The 17,901-nt window shown below is 30.6% G+C and overlaps 3 protein-coding genes across 5 annotated transcripts; all 3 read right to left on the reverse strand.

The window, feature by feature from the left end:
* Positions 1-1,292: 1,292 nt before the first annotated feature.
* On the reverse strand, positions 1,293-6,258 carry LOC137812582 (putative serine/threonine-protein kinase At1g54610). 2 transcript variants are annotated; one of them, XM_090299052.1, is made up of 7 exons: positions 5,695-6,258; positions 5,136-5,420; positions 3,833-4,167; positions 2,684-2,911; positions 2,508-2,608; positions 2,302-2,422; positions 1,293-1,866 (listed from the first exon to the last, which is right to left on the reverse strand). In XM_090299052.1, the coding sequence occupies exons 3-7, from the start codon at positions 4,136-4,138 to the stop codon at positions 1,546-1,548; spliced, it is 1,077 nt and encodes a 358-aa protein (XP_090155178.1). In that variant the 5' UTR covers positions 4,139-4,167; positions 5,136-5,420; positions 5,695-6,258; the 3' UTR covers positions 1,293-1,545. The 2 variants fall into 2 exon arrangements, with proteins under 2 accessions (XP_090155178.1, XP_068470769.1); XM_068614668.2 differs by having other exon boundaries at positions 3,833-4,150; positions 5,695-6,223.
* Positions 6,259-9,233: 2,975 nt separating this feature from the next.
* On the reverse strand, positions 9,234-11,787 carry LOC137812583 (uncharacterized). Of its 2 annotated transcripts, XM_068614670.2 has the most exons (4): positions 11,025-11,787; positions 10,874-10,944; positions 10,565-10,642; positions 9,234-9,743 (listed from the first exon to the last, which is right to left on the reverse strand). In XM_068614670.2, the coding sequence occupies exons 1-4, from the start codon at positions 11,785-11,787 to the stop codon at positions 9,711-9,713; spliced, it is 945 nt and encodes a 314-aa protein (XP_068470771.2). In that variant the 3' UTR covers positions 9,234-9,710. The 2 variants fall into 2 exon arrangements, with proteins under 2 accessions (XP_068470771.2, XP_090155179.1); XM_090299053.1 differs by lacking the exon at positions 9,234-9,743 and having other exon boundaries at positions 10,245-10,642; positions 11,025-11,784.
* Positions 11,788-15,991: 4,204 nt separating this feature from the next.
* On the reverse strand, positions 15,992-17,204 carry LOC137812584 (NAC domain-containing protein 83). The gene is made up of 3 exons (XM_068614671.2): positions 16,925-17,204; positions 16,464-16,741; positions 15,992-16,339 (listed from the first exon to the last, which is right to left on the reverse strand). The coding sequence occupies exons 1-3, from the start codon at positions 17,103-17,105 to the stop codon at positions 16,094-16,096; spliced, it is 705 nt and encodes a 234-aa protein (XP_068470772.1). The 5' UTR covers positions 17,106-17,204; the 3' UTR covers positions 15,992-16,093.
* Between the last annotated feature and the right edge of the window lie 697 nt (positions 17,205-17,901).

The following is a 17,901-nucleotide window of genomic DNA, read 5'->3' on the forward strand; positions in this document are numbered from 1 at the left end:
TGATACTTTGAATTAGTTAAGTTTGGATTTTGTAATATCCTTATATCTTATTTATATCTTATTTGTGTGTTATAAGTTTGAATTTGCAATTTTTATATTTGTTTTTGCTTCTAATATATTTAAGAAACTAATATAAAAATGTTGCAATTTGCAACATGAGTTAGTAAAATAAATTAAAATATAGTCAGATTTTTTTTTTAATCCCCAATAACATGTGATACTAAAAACAAAGTACCTGACATTTATAATTTAGAAATATTCATAATATATCACTCCTAATAAAATCTAATTTTAAATCTGATTTTCTAAAAACATGTTAATATAATTTTTTTTATATATAATATCACTTTGATTGTCCTTCATCTAACATGTAGATGAATAAAACTATAAATGCTCAAGGAGTATATATTATACTACTATAATTTTTACTAATAATATTAGTCATCTAAATTATAAATAAAATATATCATTTAAATCACAAATAACACGTATATCAATTTTGTTAAACAATTAACCAGTCTTATCATCGTGGACAAAATATTGTTACAATGTATGGGTATAAAATATTGTTAAAACAATTAAGATATAAATAAATCATTCAGTTATTTGTTATTATCAAAACATAAATTTTACATATATTATTTTATCATGAGACTGTATAATGGATAATAGAGAATCTAGTGTCTCAACAAATCATTTAGTCAAATAGTTCAATATCTCAGCAACTCTAACATGTGATGTCGCGAACTTTGATAACACTCATATTACCTTCCTATAATTTTCACGGGGATTGTGGCACTGTGTTTGTTTGGCATGGTTTTCATTGGTATCCTTTGGTGATATTAATGTTTGAACCATTACATATTGTAACTGCTGTCGTTTAAAATCATAATAGAAAAAACATTCTTGCATATGGTATTTCCTTTCATTATTATTCCAACTTTAACTGTAATTGTCTAGTCTCAATTTTCATTGATATTGGTTTTTATTTGTCTTCTTATTAGTACATGTTTACTCAACTCTTATTCAATTAAAAATCTGGCATTCTAATATACAAATATAACTCATTAGTTTAAACACATTTCAGTTACATTTAATGGTTTAAAAAAATTTAATATTCTATAAATGATGCAGACCATTAATCTTGATATTCATTAGACATCAAATGAAGTCGAGATTCATTATATTTTAAATTTATGAGTTATAAATGATGAATATGATTCATGAACCAAAGAGAAACTGTTACCACAAAACCTGGACAATAGCGAGCTGATCCATACTTTACACCCATCTTACATTTAAGACTTTTTCTTTTTTCTATCTCTCCTTGTTCCATAGTCATTGGAGTGTGGGAAAGAACAACACGAATATACAAATCTAATGAAGATCTAGCGTTATACATCATACAACAAAGACTTGTCAATTGAAATACATAACAAAGGGATCATCAACATGGGAAAACAAAGAATAAATAAAAATCACAATATACAGGGTCAAAAATCATTCCTTTCCTCATTCTAGGATGCCAAAATCCAAAGAAACAGATTAATTGCTTCTAAATAATAAATCAAATGAATGACCAATTGTTGATAGCTTGAATGAACGGAAAACTTTCCAAGATGTAGCCATCTGGGAGTCTGCAGTATTACTTCTCCTCACTTTGTCTATGGCAGGATCATGACTTATAACAGATCCAGAAGGTTTTGAATCAAATATGGTAGAGGCTGTGGAAGTTTCGGTGGCTCCAAATGAAACAGCTCCTTTATTTGATGCATCCAGTGGATATCCAACAGCTCCATCCTGATGAGGAGGTGGGAATTTCTCACTCTTACTTTTTGCATTTGCATGGGTCACAACTCTCCACCTCTGAAAAAAGACACATGTAAATTGTAATGTTGCTCAAGCAAATAAGAAAAAGCTGAAGTGGAAAGCTTGGTAACCATAAAATGGACACAAAATTCATCAGAGAGCTATACATTAAAGAGACAATACATCACAAAAAATGTTTTTTGAAGCCAAGCTGCATAATACCAGAGAATCCAAGGCAAAAAAATGGTGCTAAAGAATGTAGGTCTCAGGTTCCGGAGAGTTTTATAGTTTATAGATTTTTTTATCATGAATATTGGTGCAAGTGTATAGAGTAAAATGGATGCTCAGACTTAGAATATACATTAAAAATGTGTGAATGAACTAGGGTGTGTAAAGGAACAGAAAATTAAACTTAACAACAGCATAACTAAAGTGATTCTCGAGTAAATATGGAGAAAAAAAAATCTAACAGAAACATCTGATCTGGCATACATCTAAGTTTGCTTGGATCTCTGCATTGGCTTCCGGGGCTGGAATGGCCAAACTACGCTCGCGTACTCTAACCCTTTTGGCACCATCAACTGCATTGGTTTTTCCACTTAGAGCCTTTTGCCTGAAAATGGTAAAAAATACAAGTTTTAATAGCACCAAGACAAAAGCATCTACAAGTTACCAAAGGCAATACTGAATAATATAACCTTCTTGCTTCTTCATCTCTCAGTTTTATATCCAATTCTTTGGTAGGAGGATACTTTGGCAAACTAGATGGTTCACAAGTATAGGGCTCAGTGGTAAAGAACTGCAAATAGAAAATAGTTGTGAATTAATACATTACATCTCAAATATATAACACTAATCCACAGTAATCACTCACCTCACTATTTAGAGCAGAGGAGGTAGTGCCACGATCATTAGGATCTATTGCAAGAAGAGTTTCAATCAGAGGTAACGAAGAAGAAGGGAGATCCTTGAATGTTTCTAAAATGTTTCTTTTATAAGGTTGCTGTGGCTTAAAGAGTGTAGCATTTGGCAATCTATATTTCTTCCAATATTCCTCAGATGGAGAGCCACATAACTTAAATATTTTGTGCAGCTGCTCAACCTAGGTCCAAGCAATTAAAATATCAGCCACTCTTCCAGAAAATATGCATTGCAAGATATAAAATACAGAAATATTAAAACATAAATTTGATATTATATGAACTTCCTAAAGCTTGGTAAAGGTGCAGTGTATTCAAATGCTTAAACATTCTCGTATAAAACTGGCTTGTAAGGTGATGATTGCCCACTCATCAAATTGATAAAAAGTGAATTTTAAGTCTAACTCATCTCATTCTCACAAAACCAATTTATAAGATGAGGATTGTCCACTTATATACTCTAAATTGAACTTATTTTTTTGTCTAAGTGGGATCTCCAACATTTTAAGTTGCTTCTCTTTATTTTCTGAGTGCAATCTGGTTTCTGCCTTTAGGCCTATAAACCATATCTGGTCAGCGGTCCATCATGATAAAAGGTGAGTGCCATTGATCAAAAGAAAAAGTAATCATGTTGATGAAACAGTCCATCCTTAGCCCCCCACTTCACCAACTTGGTTGGTGACTAAAAGCAACTTAACAGTAAAATGGGGGAAAAAAGGAATTCTGCCCACATGTAAGGACTCACAAGTAATTTCAGGTATGGAAAAATTATGAACAAGCAAGGTGATGCATCAATCAAGTCAGTGCCTGACGTAAATGAGAACAGATAAGATGTCATTGCAGTCATTATTAGTCTTTAACATTTGATACAAACTTTTGGACAAAAAAATATGAAGAAAAACAAAATTCTTCTTAAGCTAATGGTATTTAATAACAAGTTAAAAAAATAAAAGTTTAGAGAACTTCTATGAAAAACTTCTATAAATTAGCTTATGCACAAAAAGCCATTTGTTCTTTTTGTTATTTTTCTCACCTAGGAATGTTTATGGATAAGTTTATCTAAAGAGTTCAAAGTCACTCACGCAACAACACAAAGAACAAACCTCTGTTCGGCCAGGCATGATTGGCTTTCCAGCAAGCAGCTCTGCCAAAATGCAGCCAGCACTCCAAAGGTCGACACCCACGCCATATGATGTAGCCCCTAAAAGAAGCTCAGGAGGACGGTACCAAAGGGTCACAACTCTACTGGTCATAGGATGTTTTTGTTTAGGATCATAGAAAGTTGCCAATCCAAAATCTGCAATTTTAAGTATTCCTTCGTTGTCAATGAGCAGATTGGAACCCTTAATATCACGGTGCAGAACACCTCTGCTGTGGCAATGCTCAAGGCCAGATAGCAATTGCTTCATATAACATTTGATCTGTCATATAAAACATACTGAGAAACAATCAGCCTATCAGTACAACTTTTCCTTACATTTTTCAATATGAAATATTAGTCCTCCCTTCTGTTCTTACTTTCAAAAGGCACTACTGTTTCACATAACTTCACCATGAAACCAAGCAATAAAACTGTATCATTTAACATTCTTCTTGCAACATTACAAAATGTAAGATCATCACCATCCAAATGGATAAAGTATTACATGGTCTCAGACCACCATGTAGTCATATTCCTGCTCAGGCTTGGTATGTAGCCCAGTCTTTCAATTTACAGAAAAGAGTTAATAAAACTCGATAATGTGTCATGTCAAAATGGAATGGAGATTATGGCAGTCGGGGACCATATAATAATTTTTACCTCCCTATATGATATGCAAACTAGGGACAAATGATAATGTAAAATATATATACACATACATACATTTTTTTAAACTATAACATTGATACGTACATACTTTGGTTATAAACAACCAAAGGAATTCTTTAGGGATTAGATGGAATTTGAACATAAAAGTAAACATATTCCACCTTATTTTAAAAAAATTCCCTACAGAATTCCCATCATTTAAAAACCAAAGCACTTCAATGCATGATACTTTGAATTCATTTAAAAATTGAACACCACTCTCAAAATTCTCCTTCCAAACAAGCATAAAGCAAAGAAAGTTCTTTCCTTCGGTATACTTGCATGGATAAAGCAAAACTTCCGAATCAAGTGCCGAACTCATTTTATGGAGTGATGTGACACGGGAAACTTCAGAGCAAGAATCATACAAAATCAAAAGTAATGAACACGCTCGGGACAGTGAATGTAAGGGACCCAACAAGAGCTTGTCTTGAAAGCTTAATGAGCAATAAACGATCCAGTAAACAAAAGAGCTTCGAGTTTTATAACAATACAACAAAATGGCGACGAAAGATGGAAAAGAAAAATTTGGAAAAATGAGCATAAAATAGTGGTACCTGTGGCTCAGAGAATTTGAAACCCACACCAGCTGCAAGACCAGCAAGATCATGTTCCATGTACTCAAATACCAAGTAAAGACTGGATGATATTCTTGAAGTAACCAACCCCTCAAGCTTCACAACATTGGGGTGATCAAGCCTCCTCAAAACAAGAATCTCTCTTGCCATGAACTTCACACTCTCTACCTCCAAATTGTCAAATCTAACCTTCTTCAAAGCCACTATTTTCCCAGTTACAAGGTCCCTTGCTTTATACACATTGCTATAAGTCCCTTGCCCAATCTGAACCACACCCAAAACCAAACAACACAAACATCAACAATAAAACCTTTTTTCCACTACACGAGTCAGCTACATAAACCACGTAGCGTCATTCAGCTCGACTTAAGAAACTATCTAAAAGAAGAACAAAAACAACACAAACAATCATTTAAGAAAACTTTTATTATTATTATTATTATTATTATTATTATTATTATTATTATTATTATTATTTATTTATTTATTTTTTGGAAACTGGAGTTAAACTTCGAAGTTCAAACTTGAAAACACTTACCTTAGCAAGCTTCTCGAACGTGTTGGCACGGCGAGGAGTCCAGTCTCCAAGTGCGTCGCCGGCGACGACCACCAGCCACGGCGGCCACCCTTGGTGGCTCGTGATGAATGACTCAAGTCGAGGTCTCCGGCGCTCCGGCGCCAGAGCCTCCTGCTTCTCCTGAATCTTAACGGCATTATTTCCGCCGCCGGCAGTGGCGGTTTTATGCCGTCGACAGTCGACAGAATCCGCCGGCTTCCGAAGGGCGCAACCCATCTGTCAGAGGTGGTGGCGGCTGTGGGTGGCGGTGGCAGGGTGTGGAAGACGCATGGAGGTGCCGTCAGCCGTGAGGGAGGTGATTGCCGGCGAATGAGTGATGATTCAAAGGTTTGTTTGTTGTTTAAGAATAAAAATGATTTTTGAGGTAAGGAGTTTGAGGATGTCACAAATTCGCAATGTAGCTCTTTTTTTTTACATCAATTCGCATGCCACTCTATTATTATTACTGTACTTCACACACTATCTAGTACTAATAACTGTTCCAACAAAACACTGCATACTTAATGACATCATCATTTTATCGTTGAAATTCCAAAGTCTCATCTCTGTAGAACTTTTTATTATAAATTATTAAAAACAACACTCATCTATACACACTGAGATATTATATTCAAATTTATTTATACATTTTAATCATATAAAAACATAAATGTTAATATATTTTGTTTTTTTCAAAGAGGGTAAATTAATTTTTATTAGAATAAAATGATTATTTATCTCTAAAAGAATTGAAATGTGCAGTTGAAAGAAAAGAGAGATTGTGAAGGAAAGGTGGAAAGCAAAACGACGCAGCATAGCATGATGGCATGGCATGGCATGATGAGGACGTAGATTTTGTGAGGAAAAGGTTAAGTGCTTTTCTTGGGTTCTGAAGGTCAATTATTGGTTAATGTTTGCATGTAGTGAATAAGAACTAAACTGCTACTTACACAAAGTTTATTAATTAAATTCTGTTCTTACATTAAATGCAGATTTAAGCTATATATACCTGAAATTAACTCATCTACTTCCCACTCCACCTACCACCACTACCATAATAATCTCCATTTATTCATTCAGAGTGTCTATGGTGAGTTTAGAAGGAAAAACAATACTTTTAGAGAGAATTTAAAATATTTTATAAAAATATATTTTTGAATAATTTTTTAGAAATTTATTGAAATAATTTATTTATTTATTTAAAATTAGAATGTTTTAATTTCATTCATTTTGTTTATGCATGTGACATATTTTGATGTGTGCTTTAGAACTAACATAAAAATTAGATTTTTTATGACAATTGTAAAAAAAATAAAAATTCCTGTGTGATATACGTGGATTTAAAACTTACATGAGTCCATTTTAATACATAAGGAGGCGATTCCCTGTCTAACAAAATAAGCTATTTTCTTCCCAAAACAGTTTCTGAACTCTATAATGAGTTAGTAGGTAAAAAGGTATGCAAAATAGGTTTTATAAAAAAACTTAAATTGAACTTTATTATAACCATACAAAAATATGATTAAAATATACATGGAAACTTCGAGTTTATCAACTCAATAATGAATTAAATATTGAGAAGATTTTATTTGATGATTGGATGATATGTATAAATTATCTTATTTTGAATAGGACTTATCATCAAGTATTGATTAATTTATTTCCAAAATTTATAGAGGAACAATTGCTGCTGAGACTATTTCAGTTTTTTTTTATAATATATTTTAGATATTAGATTCACTTATCTTATTTAGTCTCATTACTACTTTAAGGTCCACAAAATAAAGCGGGTCGGGTTTCTCGGTCTGCCCTTACCTTACTTAGGTAAAGTGGATTAATTTTTTTAATCTTTCAGTTTGTTTGTTTTTTTAATTTTGAATTTTTTTAAAAGATCTCATATTTTTTAAATTAAGATCGTGATCAATATTTTATATACATATAATTTTATTTATATTAATTTTTTATAAATAGTTTAATTCATTAAAATATTGTTGATATTTATTTTATTTTGTTATGTATTAGTTTTTTATTAAAATATTAAAGTTAGATTAAATTTTATTATTCATTCTTATATTTTTATTATCTAAAAAATAATACTAATGACTACAATCAAATAAATAGATTCAAAATAAAAAATAAAAAAAAATTAAAAAATTAGCAGGTTTCACTAATATTTTTGGACAAGACAAATTACTAATTTCAGTATGTATTTCCTTAACAATTAGTGATGAATCGGAGAAAAACGGATTTGGCGGACCCGTTTTTCCACCCCTACACATATTATCCACAAATTTTAACAAAAAATAAATCAAACATAAAAATTAAAATAAATAACAAATTAATTTCTTTTCCAAGAATATCATAATTATATATTGTTATTGTATATGAGATAGACTTCATGATCACAAAGACCTTATTTAGTTGTTGGATGTATGTCCTTGATTGAAGATGTGACCTCTTTGGGGTTGATGTAACTGTATTTGTTGGGTTTCTATATCTTGTATTGAGATTTTATCTTGATCTGTAGTGCAATGTTTGTTGGATCCTTAGTTGGTAGGGTGCTAGAAAATTTGTTTTTAGAGTTTTGTATAAGGGTTAAAATACCCTGAAGTATCTCATTTTATTTTATTTATTTTTTGTTGATAAAAAAAATATGAGATAGATTTTTCTTCCAGTGAAACAAGTTATATCTTCATCGTCAATTTTTTCCTTCCTTTAGATTTCTTTATTACTACTTTGGCATCAACTCTTGGTTGAAACATTACACGTTTAAATAAGTATTTTGTATATATGTACAATAAATATTATAATAATAAAATATATTTATTTTGATTGTTGTGCATGTATATATTATATGTACAGAATTTGATATTATGCAAAGGGACAACATTGTGACAGAGGAAAGCAAATTCAATTAGCAATGGTGAGAGAGAATAGTCGAACGTGGGTGTGGCCCTGTGGAAAACAACTTTTAGTTCAAACAAAGAAAATTTATTGACGTGATTGAAAAGGAATTGGCCTATATGTATCCACTATACTCATGAAAAAGCACAATATATATTATTAATCAAATATTTATCATTTCATACATAATTATTTCTACTTAAAAGTCTAACATTACAATCATCATCACCATTGATTTATCATGCATCACTTGGCTCACCTTAGATCTTCCAAGAGATATTGATGTAATATGCAACCATATCTTTTTCACTATGTCTCAGATTTATCACATATTTTTATATGAATTTCGTAAATAAAATTAATTTAAATATTTCATTTTTATATGTGTAGATTGTATAACAACAAAAGAAAGAGAAATATCATCACTGGTCAATACAACAACAAATATGGAAGAAAAGAAAACTCATAACAATGATATTTTATATGACGTTTAGGACTTTCCAAACCAATAGTTTGAGCGTGTCAAATTTTAAGGAACATATTTTAGAAAACTTTAATGTAAAGTTTTTAACAAAACGCAAAAGTCGTAATCTATTTTTAGGCAAATTTACATCTAATAATACATTTAATTTACGATAATCAATCAAATATACAAGGAATACAAAATTAAAAAAGATCATCACCCTCAAAATCAAATTTACATGCCCCCACTTGATGATTATATTGAGATATGGAAGAATTGTCATATGATAAATGCAATAAATTATGGGCTTATTATGTTTTGCTGGGTGGAAGCAAGGAGAAAGCCAAAGATCTTGCAGAAAGCTTGAAGAAACTACCCACAACATCAAGATCTATTTATTTTTTTTCATTTGAAGAAGCTTTTTGAGCAAGAGAGAGTGTTTGTCTGGTATACTGAGGCAAGCTTGGCATCATTGCCCAGGTCTGAATTAGAGATGGTACTGAAGTCACGCAAGAGGATCTAAGGAATATTTTCATTGGCAAGGGGTTGCTGAAACTTACTCTCAGTTTTCTTGCTTGTTCTAACCTCAAAATGGAAGCACAGAAGAAGAGACATGAATCTGTCCAAGGTCTTATTCACCATACTGTCCATGAGACGATTCAACCTGTCATTATTTGCTACAGTTTATTCTCAAAATCAGAGAGCTTCAATACTAAGAAAGTAAACAGAGTAATTCGTAGGGAAAGGAAGAATTCAAAGTTTTTAACCCAGAAGATAGACTGGTGTAGTGGAAGTGTAAGCATGATAAAATATGCCACATATTTCTCAGAACCAATCTCTATCAGTGCATTGCTTCAGAATGTTGACCATGTTCTTGCACTCTCCGAAGAGGTCCTTTGAAGTCTTATTTAATAATCAATACACTGTTACAAGTTTGCTTCCTTACCTGTGGAACTTAGCAGTTGTATGATATTGGTAGTCCTCAAAGTAAAATTATAAGAAGTCTATTAATTTGTTAACTTTAGGATAAGTCATTGGGATTCTCCCATGGGATTCAGAAATGTGATTTTGATTTTCATGCAGACAAATTTTCCTTTTTTGTTTTACCCTCCTTTTTACCGTAGTTTAAAAATTATTCTAAGTTGAGGGGAATGGAGAAAAGGACTAATGAAAATATATTGTATAAACATAGGAAAATAATCTACATCAACGCTACCAGAAATGCATGAAGCATTTTACATGAGAAGACAGATATGGTCTGCATCTGATTGATGGAATCATAAGAAGGGAATTCAGAAGGAGCTAAAAACGTAAGTAGGCCAACAAAGAGGCACAGACAATGACCAAATAAAAAAGAAGAAAGTGTAAGTTATCTTTCATTCTTTCTAACAACTATTGTGTTGATGATTTTGTTGCTTTTGTAGTAGTAACAAGGGTTTTGTCATCACCAGTACAGACACACATTGGTTGATAGCACGACCTAACCTTGATTAGAGTCCTCACAGCACCAAATCTCTTCTTACTTCCTTTTCTCTTTGGAATTGATGCTGATTCCCGAAATACCTTACAAAAACATCAAACATAAAGCATAATCACTAAAAGTGTTTTATTGTTGTCTTCATTTGTCTCAATTGGTAGATGGAAGATTTTGGGTATCTAGAATATAAACCAGGTTCAGGCAACTTTAGACATGTTGTTTCTTTTTGTTCTGAGTGGTTCACACAACAAATTTAAGCACAAAAGAAAAGAGTAAATGAAGTGAATTGAAATGGTGAAATACTGAGAGCAACTTACCTGGTTTGAATTTGTTGATGTAAATGTTTCAACACTATTTAAACTGAGCGTTTTTTGGTGCATCTTACAACCTGCATCATTTGTCAAGATTTTCAGATGAAAAGTGAAGGTGCTTTTACCAGATAATGCTATGAATTCTTTTAGTACTCACATTCACCATCCTTCTTTTTCTCGGGATCAATGCAATAAATTCTGAAACTAGGTGATCCAGGACGTATTAACCTTCCAACTTCATCATCACTATCATCATCATTCTCGTCACCTTTTGCACCCATTTCTTGATCTTTTTCTTTCCTGGGCTCTCCCTCTAGCTTTGCACTCTTGTCCTCCTCTGTTTTCATCTCTGCCTCAACCATCTTAACATCATGATTCCATTTATCTTGGTTGGGATCCACGTCTCTGTTCTGCTCCGTATTATCTTTGTTGGGGTGATTCTCCTCCATAACTTTACCTTCAGAGTTGGGCATTGGAGCCACTCTGGACAGTTTCTCTGCGGCTGTTACCTGTGCCACCATTTCCTCTTTGGGTTTCTGAATCTCTTGTGAAGAAGAAACCTTTTGTCCCGATTCATTTTCAGGCGAAGATTGAGATTTGCCATCCTCTTCATCAGCACACTTCAATAGCTTCTTCTTGGAAAGGGTGCTTTCTGCATTTTTATGTTTTTTTAACTCATCAAATTTGGCAACAATTCTTGGGAGGGTTTTCGCAGGTAAGGCGTCTCCTTCGGCTGCATTTGGCTTTGAATTGCGTAACCCCATTGCAGGAAAAAAAAATAATGTTTTGATTGAAATTAAAGAAGAGGCAGGTGGTGGAAAATGATATGGTTGAGAGGAAGAAGATATAAAGGTGGAGGAAAATGGAGAATTTTTTAGGGTTTTTTGGTGTTTTGGAGTTAAAATAACCATATGGAACATAAACAGTCTGGTTTTACAGTTAATGGCTGTCAATATTCGAAAAAAAGACATTTGACTTGTATTGAATTTCACACGAACGAACAAAGAATCTTAAATTTGCAATTTTAGAAACTAACTCAACTAACTTGTTCTCTTGGTGTGTTGTAACTCTTTTTCCTTGTTGGAATTAGAAACCGTTAGGATAAACGATTAACTTCACATGTTGGCATGATGGCTTCTTCTTCCTGCACCCCCATAATTCTGTAAATCCCAAAACTGACCTTCACCTTGTTTCGAAAGTAACTTGTTGATTTTCAGATTGCTGAATCCGGAAGTCTAATTTTTGTTACGAATTGATAGATTTGGAAGATTACCGGATTCATCAATCTGGAATATTTATGGATTTTCCAATCTGGAATGCAAAAAAATAAATGCGGATTTCCCATTCCGTAAAATTATCGAATTGCATTGTCCGGAAGAAGAAAGAGTAGTGTGAATTTTATGTGTATTTTGGGGTTTTTAAAAAATAGTAGGGATATTATTGTCTTTGCATTACATTGTGGGGGTGCAGGAAGAAAAATGTAGGGGTGCAGAAAGAAACTCCCTGGCATGATTAGGGTGGCAAAGCTGGCCGACCCATCCCGCATAGGTCCACAAAATGCGCGTTGGGTTGACCCATCCCTCATACTGCGGGCTGATTTTCATGATATGTCTGCATGTGAGTTGGTCTGTAGGCTTGCGGGTCAACTTGTTTTTTTTTTAACCTAAAAGAAAAAACAATTGAGTGTTGCATAAATAACTAAAAGAAAAAAGAGATTGTAAAATTAATGATTTATTATATTCTTTTTAAAAGTTTATTGTCTAATCCTTGGAAATCAATGTTCATGAAACCAAGCTTAGAACAAATACAACAAAGGATTCAGGATATAAAATTTATGTATATGTCTATACCAGTTAATTAATAGAGAAAATGAAAGTTTTTTTTTTAACAACGAGATTGATTACTGTGTTTCATGCGCTCACAAAATATAAAAATTAATTGTATGTCTTGTTAAATCATTGTCACAATATAAAGGGATGATCACTTAAAAGGAATCGTCAAATTTTGTAAAAAATAGTTTAATCACACTAGATTTAATTAGAACCCTTAGTGTTGTAATGTAATGAATCACTATAGAATAAATTTTAATAAAAATTGATCAACAGGGAAAGTTATATTCTAACTAGTCAAGTCAATTATTATTACTTATTTTTTTGTGGGCTAGCGGGTCAGCTCACCTCGCTCCGATGTTAGCCCGCACAGGTCGCGGGTTATGCCAGACGGACTAATGCGGGTCAGCGGGTTGAAAACATCAACCCGCCCCATATTTTTTACCGCGGACCGACCCGCATGGTCCGTTCTACTTTGTCACTCCTAAGTTTTGATAGAATAAAAAATATGTTAATTTTCATCATTTCTCAAATGATCAAAATGTCATTTATCAATATGAAATAAAAAAAGGTTTATAAGATGATCGTAATAAAAATATAACTAGAGTGAAACTTGTATTTTATGATTGTATAAATTATGATATTTTTTAAATTTTACAACGTATACGATTTGATATTTTTTGAAAAAATACAGGGTGGCATTGTACCATTTTTCAAACAATTAAGAAAAATAAGCACGGGAATAAAAGATATCGAGAAATTTTATATTAAATTAAAAAAGTGTTAACGCAATTTACTCTATTTATTACTTTGTGTTGTTTCCATTTATAATAAAAAATTACAACTTATGCTTATTTTGTTTCGAAATATCTATGTCTACTGTATTAATTATTTTAGATTAAAATATTTTTAACTTTTTAATAAAAACTTTCGTGTTTCGTGTTAGATATTACTATACAATTTGATATCTTAGCTAGATAATGGACTCTTAAACGCGGTCCTAATTTGATCCAATAAGAAAAGTCCACCAAAAGTAATATAAATAGCACATATACAATGTTATGAGAACCGAATACCGAACGTCTTTGTTGACTTGAGCGTCGGAGTTTCTTCTGCTAGTACCTTCCGAGTCTGGAATACGAGAAGACTAAAAGCCGAATCTAAAAAAGAAGAGTAAAATATTTGCAAGGGAGCTAAAGAAAAGTACGACCTATCGGTAGAAGATAGAAAAATCCTCTCAATAGTTGTCTAATTTCAACTCATCATTAACAACTAAATTTTTTAATTTTTCTCAATCCTAATGAATTGGGGATGGATAAATGTTATACGTATAACAATTTATAACAAACCGGTAAAAATTTATGCATGTAGATTCAATTAATAACCAATAAATCACCAATTTGACATGACTATGTGCAACTATTTAAAGTTGATTCTCTCTCTCTATATATTAATTTAATTAAAAAAATATTATTTCTAGCCAACTAATCTAAAATTGTAATTGTTATGATATTGAAAATGAATGATTTTAATAATAATTATTTTAGAAAATTATATTTGAAATATCATTCAATTAATTGCAAAACTATTTAAACTAAAAAATTATTAAAATAGAATTCATACATTCCCGTAACTGAAATTCTGGCGAAACAACAATCCAGAAAAGCTTTATAGATGAAAAGGATCAAATAGATTCAGAGAACTTTAAAAAACAAATGTGTATAAAATATTAAATTTAAATAAACGAATAATGTCTATATTGATTCTTAATAAATTTTAATTATTGTTTCATGAAAATAAAGAGTCATAATGCTGTTAAAAAAAAGGTAAAGATAATACACAACTTTAATATTCTGATGAGCAAAAGGTCCACTAATAATTGAAAATAACAGCAGTGTGTAAGTAATTCTAATAATAAGAAGTTACTTTTGTGTATAATATTCTTTATGTATGAAGAGAAAAAGTTACATTTAAATTTCAAGGTTTAGTTATTGATGATGCATTTATTTTATAGACCTCAAATCTTTATTATTTTAACATTAAATGGTTTTTTTTATCTACTATTAGAAGTAATTAAAATAATTATCAACTAGAAAATGACAGTAAAAATAAAATAATCGTGGTAATGATTAGTTAATATTTAATTATACTTTCAAAATTTTATAAAGTTCAACCATTATTTTATTATCAATGTATATTATAAAATATAGTATTTTCATTTACAAAATTGTTACTTTCTCATTGTCTTTCATTTTCTTTTCATTTTAATATTCTCTTGGAAACCTCAAGAGAATCTTTAAAGGTTTAAAAAAGATAATTGACATCAAATTGTTGTAGATTATAGTAGTTGAAAAAATAATTTTATTTCAATAAAGTGTTATTGAAAAATTTATTATCATATATAAAAGAAATATCAAAACAACTTGAAATGATAAAGTGGTAGAATAATCACTTATAGATTAATTAGAAAGACTAATGGCTGTTCCGAATCTAATAAAAAAGAAAATAAAAATTATAAATAAAAATTATTTATCTTAAAAGAATTTGAACATTATTATGAAGTTGACTTTAAGTCTAACTCAACCTCATAAAACTGGCTCAATGGGGGTGAGGTTTGCACCACTTATATACTATGAATCATCTCTAGTCGATGTGAGATCTCCAACCAACATAATAAAAAAACTATATAAAATTGATATAAATATTTAAAAAGAAAATATCAATTAGTAATTTGAATAAACTTTAAAATATATGGTAGATTGTCAAGATATTACATATTCTTCTGAATAAAATATTTTTTAATATAAACTCAAATCCATTTGCGTCAGCATATGGTATCAAAATAACTTTTGATTGAGAATACTTTTCTTTTCTTTATATTAGGTTTAACAAAAATACACTATAATAAAATTATTAAGTATTTAAATTTAAAATCAATAATTTTGATAATTAATTAGATATTAATTTAGAAATTCATTTTATTAATAATACAAATTTATTTTAGATATTAATAATTTTTAATCTTTAAAATAAAATTATTAAATATTTAGTCGAAAACTAAAATTTTGATAATTAATTAAATATTAATTTAAAAATAATTTTATTAATAATAAAAATTGTTTTAGATATATTTATAATTTTATTACTTTTTAATACTATTTAATTTAATTAATAAAGTGATTAATTATTTATAATTTTTAAAGTTAACTTTTATTTAATGATTTTGTTGTATTATCGTATTGAAATTTTTACCACCCCATTAACTATGTCTAATTAAAACATAGAAAGAAGCCTATAAAAACACGCAAAATGGATTGGAAACACGCAATGAGAAAAGCATTACAAAGGGTAATTAATTAGTGGAGAAATTTGCAATTAAGTGGTGGTTGTAGTAACCCTAAAAGTAGGCATAGCCACCACTTGTTTCTTCATGATCCGATGCATTTGAAGAGACTTCCATAATGTTATTAGAACTTGAACACGATGAAGATGTAGAAGAATCGGTTTTTCCTAACATCATAAAATCAAACATTAATCTTGGTCCATTATGAACTCTTTGCTTCTCATCAACACCACTTTCTATACTTCTTTTCTTCATCGATAAGCGACACAAAACCCAATCTCCAATCTCGTTTACGTAGTTCTGCCAATATACAAACCCATTCATTATACAAATCACACACTCTACTTTTCACAATTTATGTGCTATGAAATCAAAAGTGAAGAAATGAACATAAATTCTCATAAAACTAAAAAGGAAAACTTACATGGGATGAGTTGCAAGCACCAGTTTCTGCATTAACAAGACGATATTCATGCAAGACCCAGTCAGTTCTGGAGCCTTTAGGAGATTTTCCTTCATAAAAAATCAATGTTTTTCTTATCCCCACAATGCCATTACAAGCATTTGAAGATGATGAAATTCTCTTGTCTGACCCTGTTGCCTTCCAATATCCACACTTTGTTGTTCTGTTCATGCGATTACCATTTCTATACTTTGCTTCCTTTGGACTGAAAAAATACCTCTCTTGCGGATCACAATTCCCTGAACACATGCATGCCATATTAATTATGCTGCAGAACAATCTTACTAAGCCATGCTGTTAAATTCATGCACAGTTTAAACCAACTTCTATAAATTTGATTACATGGTGTGTATATTAAGGAAATAATGGTTTTGCTGTTATTATTTGAAGAAATAAAAGGTAAAGATAGTTGTTATTATTACCTGGTAAATCCCAAGGATCATGCTTGCAGACATTGATCTCAGGGATGATAGAAGCAGGCAAGGGATATGAGAAGACCTTACACTTGAGGTATTGGAAAACAAGTTCTTCATCTGTTGGCTGAAAACGAAAACCAGGAGGCAATTTGCTCACTCCATTTTTAACAAAATTCAGCTTTTCCATTTGCTTTTGAAAGTTTGGAGTCTTAAATTGAAGAAGCAAAGAAAAGGAAGGAAAAGAAGTAGAGACTTTTGGAGGTGGAAATGAGGGTAGAAGCACTTGAATCAAATAACTTGGTTCATATTTATATATAGTAAGTATATGGATTCAGAATGAGAGAGAAAAAGTTGGTCTTTGGAAAAAGGGGACAATACTTAACAGACTAAGTTTGAGGTTTGACAGTTAATTATACATTTTTGCTTTCCTTTCCTACCAGGATCTTCAAAGATATTTTAATTACCACTTTACCCCACCTTTTATTGATAAAGTCACTTGTTTTTTTTTTCTTCTCTATTTACTGATGGGAAAACCCAACATTTACTTAACCTTTGTAAAACTTATTCAACTAAATATTAGAAGAAGAAGAGATTTATGATATCAATATTAAAATAAATAAAAAATAATTAATTATTATAATGATTAAATTAGATATTATTTTAAAAGTTAAAAAAATTATTGATGTGTTACCAAAATTTTAACTATCATTCATTTAAAAATTTGGTTTTAGTTTTTAAAGTCATTTAGAAACTTGGTTTTAGTTTCTAAAAATTAATAACTAAAATTTTAGTAGTTAATTGGATATTAATGTAAAAATTATTTATTAATAATAAAAAATAATTTAGATATTAATAAGTTTTTTAAAATTAATATATAATATAATTAATATATCAACTAATTATTTTTTATCTTTAAAAATATTTTTTATTTAATGATTTTTTTATAATATATAAATCTCTATATAATAATTAATAAGTGGTTT

This window comes from Phaseolus vulgaris, chromosome 2, assembly GCF_051622355.1.
Source record: "Phaseolus vulgaris cultivar YP4 chromosome 2, ASM5162235v1, whole genome shotgun sequence".
NCBI classification, from domain to species: domain Eukaryota; kingdom Viridiplantae; phylum Streptophyta; class Magnoliopsida; order Fabales; family Fabaceae; genus Phaseolus; species Phaseolus vulgaris.

Excerpts from the sequence above, each read along its gene's own strand:
- LOC137812582 (XM_068614668.2), bottom strand. The coding sequence starts at position 5,949 with ATGGGTTGCGCCCTTCGGAAGCCGGCGGATTCTGTCGACTGTCGACGG. Across the intron at positions 5,421-5,694 it reads CGTTCGAGAAGCTTGCTAAG|ATTGGGCAAGGGACTTATAG; the intron begins GTAAGTGTTTTC and ends GGTGTGGTTCAG. Across the intron at positions 4,151-5,135 it reads TCAAATTCTCTGAGCCACAG|ATCAAATGTTATATGAAGCA; the intron begins GTACCACTATTT and ends TTTATATGACAG.
- LOC137812583 (XM_090299053.1), bottom strand. The coding sequence starts at position 11,778 with ATGGTTATTTTAACTCCAAAACACCAAAAAACCCTAAAAAATTCTCCA. Across the intron at positions 10,945-11,024 it reads GAAAAAGAAGGATGGTGAAT|GTTGTAAGATGCACCAAAAA; the intron begins GTGAGTACTAAA and ends CAAATGATGCAG. Across the intron at positions 10,643-10,873 it reads CATCAACAAATTCAAACCAG|GTATTTCGGGAATCAGCATC; the intron begins GTAAGTTGCTCT and ends TGTTTTTGTAAG.
- LOC137812584 (XM_068614671.2), bottom strand. The coding sequence starts at position 17,105 with ATGGAAAAGCTGAATTTTGTTAAAAATGGAGTGAGCAAATTGCCTCCT. Across the intron at positions 16,742-16,924 it reads TGATCCTTGGGATTTACCAG|GGAATTGTGATCCGCAAGAG; the intron begins GTAATAATAACA and ends GCATGTGTTCAG. Across the intron at positions 16,340-16,463 it reads GTGCTTGCAACTCATCCCAT|AACTACGTAAACGAGATTGG; the intron begins GTAAGTTTTCCT and ends GTATATTGGCAG.